Source organism: Berghia stephanieae, chromosome 8 (assembly GCF_034508935.2).
Source record: "Berghia stephanieae isolate SIO BIC M18660-M18661 chromosome 8, UCSD_Bste_1.3, whole genome shotgun sequence".
Lineage (NCBI taxonomy): Eukaryota > Metazoa > Mollusca > Gastropoda > Nudibranchia > Aeolidiidae > Berghia > Berghia stephanieae.
In genome coordinates, this window is record NC_088367.1 from 55,686,015 (window position 1) to 55,691,014 (window position 5,000).

General features: G+C 37.2%; 1 protein-coding gene across 1 annotated transcript in view; it reads right to left on the reverse strand.

The window, feature by feature from the left end:
• LOC144977898 (C-type mannose receptor 2-like) overlaps nucleotides 1-5,000 on the reverse strand; it is a 37,790-nt gene that overhangs the window by 31,710 nt on the left and 1,080 nt on the right. The window contains exons 2-5 of the mRNA XM_078923314.1: nucleotides 3,373-3,486; nucleotides 1,467-1,637; nucleotides 522-681; nucleotides 1-46 (exon numbers count right to left, since the gene is read on the reverse strand). The exon at nucleotides 1-46 is cut by the window's left edge and continues 30 nt beyond it. Of these exons, the coding sequence (XP_078779440.1) occupies nucleotides 1-46; nucleotides 522-681; nucleotides 1,467-1,637; nucleotides 3,373-3,470 (475 nt within the window). The 5' untranslated portion in view covers nucleotides 3,471-3,486. The remainder of the gene's footprint in view (nucleotides 47-521; nucleotides 682-1,466; nucleotides 1,638-3,372; nucleotides 3,487-5,000) is intronic.

The window sequence follows — 5,000 nt, forward strand, 5'->3', positions numbered from 1 at the left end:
TGTCTATTCCATGACATGTCTTGGTTCCAACAGGGTCTGGATCTTCCTGCAATGACCAAGTTTAAAAAATTAATAGAGGAAGAACAACGACACCAACAACAACAACAACAAAATACAGCAACAAATACAACGACAACAACAACTTAAACTTGAGATTTTATAAAGCGCAATATCCGCTAAACGCGCTCAAAAGCGCTTTACAAAGGGTCCCTGACCAACAACAATTCATAACATATAGAATGAGACTTGGCGCATGTTTGGTGATATTACAGTTCTTCCCGACAGACGACCTTCCTCTTGGAAAACAGTCTCAAGCCTTGAACTTCACGAAAGCGTCATTAAAGTTCCAGGTTTTTAATTTTTTTTTGCCAAGATAAAGGTAATTTAATTCGAGCGTTATTTGAAGGACTAGTTTTCTGGCCAAATTTTTAAATACGTGTTTTCCAAATGTACGGCAGTTAACTAGTTAAATACCGTTTTGATGTGGTCGGCCACAAATACGTATGCACCATTCAACTCACCGTCACCCCTGAGTAAGAGGGTATTTTGGCTCCTTTACACTTCGCTGGCCCTTTTCCGCCATCTAGGCGCTTTATGTAGATGGTGGTACACTTGTCCCCTGGGCAAAATTCGTCTAGATTTGTTCTTTCTGCTTGTCCAACCAGTTTAACATACAGCAAGCTAGAAGGTATAGAATTACACAAATTACTAGTCAACTGATTTAGTAAAAAAAACCCAAAAAACTTTGATTTCAAAATGGGTTCATGTGTGTTTTGAATTAATAGACAGATAGGCAGACAGACAGATAGATGGGTAGCAGATAGACATCACTCACTCAATCTCATGACCAGCTGATCGTTGGGGGAACATACGGGATGCAGACATCACAACCATACGCCATCCGTCACGGTCTCTGGCCTTTTCTAGAAGGTTTAAGATCCAGGCCTGTCCACTTTTGAAGTTGTCTTCAGTGGATGATGCAGTGAGAAAATAATATGACTGAGGACCAAATATGTTTAGTTTTATATAGCGCAATACCAGAGAGGGTGCTTGGCAAAACGTTCGAAAATATGATATGACGTCATTCACCTCTCTCTCTCTCTCTCTCTCTCTCTCTCTCTCTCTCTCTCTCGAAGAAGAAGAAGAAGAAGAAGAAGAAGAAGAGAGTGTGTGTGTGAGAGAGAGAGAGAGAGAGAGAGAGAGACGTTAGAGAGAGATAGATAGACAGATAGATAGATAGAGAGACAAATAGAGAGAGATAGATAGAGAAAGATAGAGAGAGAGAGCGAGAGAGAGAGAGGCGTTAGAGAGAGATAGATAGACAGATAGATAGATAGAGAGACAAATAGATAGAGAGAGATAGATAGAGAAAGATAGATAGATAGATAGATAGATAGATAGATAGATAGATAGATAGAGAGAGAGAGATAGATAGATAGAGATACAAACGAGATTATGAGACAAACCCTTCATCTTCATCCCAGTAGTAACCCCTTCCAGAATCATCGGCGTCGAGATCCTCCACACTGTCCATGGCGACTGCTGGGTTCGCTCTGTTGATGATAGGGCCCACACCGGAGATGTAGAATTGTGTCGTGTCTTTGGGAAGGCAGAGAGCAACACGGACCACTTCGCCACTGAGTGGAATGAGAAAAAGGAAGGAATATCATGAAGGAAAATATGAACTACCGCCTCAAGTTGGTGTTGTGATGTGTCGTATTGACATTGATGCTAAATACTTAACGCATTGTCAAATATACAGAAAACCGCTTAAGTCTCTTTATAAAAGAGTTTTTGAGAATAGATCAGTGAGGACAGGGAACTTGTCCACGATAAAGAAGCGTGAAAACAGCTCACCGCCTCAATAATCGAGGATGGCCATGTGGAATAAGAACATCCTGCAAACGGTGTTCATCTCATCATCATTCATCATCATCATCATCATCATCATCATCATCATCATCATCATCATCATCATCTCATCATATCACTCACATCATCATCATCATCATCATCATCATCATCATCATCTATCATCATCATCATCTATCATCATCATCATCATCTATCATCATCATCATCATCATATCATCATCATCATCATCATCATCATCATCATCATCATTCTCATCATCATCATCATCATATCATTCGTCATTCATCATCATCATCATCATCATCATCATCATCATCATCATCATCATCTCATCATCATCATTCATCATCATCATTCATCATCATCATATCTGATCATCATCATCATCATCATCATCATCATCATCATCATCATCATCATCATCATCATCATCATCATCATCATCATCACCATCATCATCATCATAATCTTCGTCATTATCATCATCATCATCATCATCATCATCATCATCATCATCATCATCATCATCATCATCATCATCATCATCATCGTCATCATCATCATAATCTTCGTATCATCATCATCATCATCATCATCATCATCATCATCATCATCATCATCATCATCATCATCATCACCATCATCATCATCATCATCATCATCATCATCATCATCATCATCATCATCATCATCATCATCATCATCATCATCATCTTCATCATCATCATCATCATCATCATCATCATCATCATCATCATATCATCACCATCATCATCACCATCATCATTATTATCATCATCATCAGATTAGTGACCAGTGATAAGAACCCCGACTTTCTGATTACTTTAATTTTAAAATAACTAAAATGAATTCAAAATATTGGTGGGGAAATAAAAGGTGTTATGAACAAGCAGTCATATATTTGTATGGTTGGCTGAGAAAACCCGGAAAGATGCGAAAATTTCATAAATAGAGTTACGTATGCAGTGGTGTAGACCACATCTTTGTGACCATTTACGACTTTTCTTTCTATGTCTGAATAAAATTTGTTGCTATGGGAAACACTTTATCTTCGATTTTAGCTCATATCTCGAATCGAAGCTTGCCGTATCTTCGGTCGACTGATTTTTGAAATGGTTTTTTTCTTGTATTTTTCTTTCTTGATTTGTCTGGCACTTTTCATACACACTTGTTCAGTTCTTTATCTTACACTGGTGCCTGCTCCTTAATGTCTTAATTTGATATTGGCAAACAGTTAACTCACTCACTCCTAGAGATTTTTGCCCCTTTTCAAAATTGGAAAAAAAATGTATTAAAAATCTAAAAACAATAGCTTTGATACTACACCTATAATTTGTCTCATAAAAATGTAATAAATAGGCATGGGGTAAATGTTACAACGGGTATACTACGGATATAGTCGGTGTTAGGGTTGAGGGAGTTAACATGGCTGAAATGAAAGGATATCCTAAATTGTAGCTATTTTTCCTCTGTACCTGTCTAAACCAAAAGCTTTAAGTCGGATTCCGTACGGGACATCCCTAGAGTGTGGTTGAAACGGATTGTGTAGGACATGTTGGCTCTCAGTGTCCATTGGTTGCTGGTTTGGCCTTGGGAAGGAAAACAATGGAAATGAGAGGTTTTTGGGAGTTCAGTAAAGCAAACATCCCTTATCGTAAAATATGGTGATATCGGAGGGGTAGAGGAAGAATAGATGGAAGAGGGAGAGGGAGAGAAAGAAGAAGAAGAAGAAGAAGAAGAAGAAGAGAAGAGAAGAAAGAAGAAGAAGAAGAAGAAGAAGAAGAGAGAAGAGAAGAAAGAAGAAGAAGAAGAAGAAGAAGAAGAAGAAGAAGAAAAGAAGAAGAAGAAGAAGAAGAAGAGAAGAAGAAGAAGAGAGAAGAAAGAAGAAGAAGAAGAGAGAAGAGAAAGAAGAGAAGAAGAAGAAAGAAGAAGAGAAGAAGAGAGAAGAAGAGAAGAAGAAGAAGAAGAAGAAGAAGAAGAAGAAGAAGAGAAGAAGAAGAAGAAGAAGAAGAGAAGAGAAGAAGAAGAAGAAGAAGAAGAAGAAGAGAAGAAAGAAGAAGAAGAAGAAGAAGAAAGAAGAGAGAAGAAGAGAAGAGAAGAAGAAGAAGAAGAAGAAGAAGAAGAAGAAGAAAGAGAAGAAAAGAAGAGAAAAAGAAGAAGAAGAAGAAGAAGAAAGAAGAAGAAGAAGAAGAGAAGAAGAAGAAGAAAGAAGAGAAGAAGAAGAAAGAAGAAGAAGAAGAAGAAGAAGAAGAAGAAGAAGAAGAGAAGAAGAAGAAGAAGAAGAAGAGAAGAAGAAGAAGAAGAAGAAGAAGAAGAAGAAAGAAGAAGAAGAAGAAAGAAGAAGAGAAGAAGAAGAAGAGAAGAAGAAGAAGAAGAAGAAGAGAAGAAGAAGAAGAAGAAGAAGAAGAAGAAGAAGAAGAAGAAGAAGAAGAAGAAGAAGAAGAAGAAGAAGAAGAAGAAGAAGAAGAAGAAGAAGAAGAAGAAGAAGAGAAGAAGAAGAGAAGAAGAAGAAGAAGAAGAAAGAAGAAGAAGAAAGAAGAAGAAGGAAGAGAAGAAGAAGAAGAAGAAGAAGAAGAAGAAGAGAAGAAGAAGAAGAAGAAGAGAGAAGAAGAAGAAGAAGAAGAAGAAGAAGAAGAAGAAGAAGAAGAAGAAGAAGAAGAAGAAGAAGAAGAAGAAGAAGAAGAAGAAGAAGAAGAAAGAAGAAGAAGAAGAAGAAGAAGAAGAAGAAGAAGAAGAACGAAGAGAAGAAGAGAGAAGAAGAAGAAGAAGAAGAAGAAGAAGAAGAAGAAGAAGAAGAAGAAGAAGAAGAAGAAGAAGAAGAAGAAGAAGAAGAAGAAGAAGAAGAAGAAGAAGAAGAGAAGAAGAAGAAGAAGGAAGAAGAAGAAGAAGAAGAAGAGAAGAAGAAGAAGAAGAAGAAGAAGAAGAAGAAGAAGAGAGAAGAGAGAAGAAGAAGAAGAAGAAGAAGAAGAAGAAGAAGAAGAAGAAGAAGAAGAAGAGAGAAGAAGAGAAGAAGAAGAAGAGAAGAAGAAGGAAGAAGAGAGAAGAAGAAGAAGAGAAGAGAGAGAAGAAGAAGAAGAAGAAGAAGAGAAGAAGAAGAAGAGAA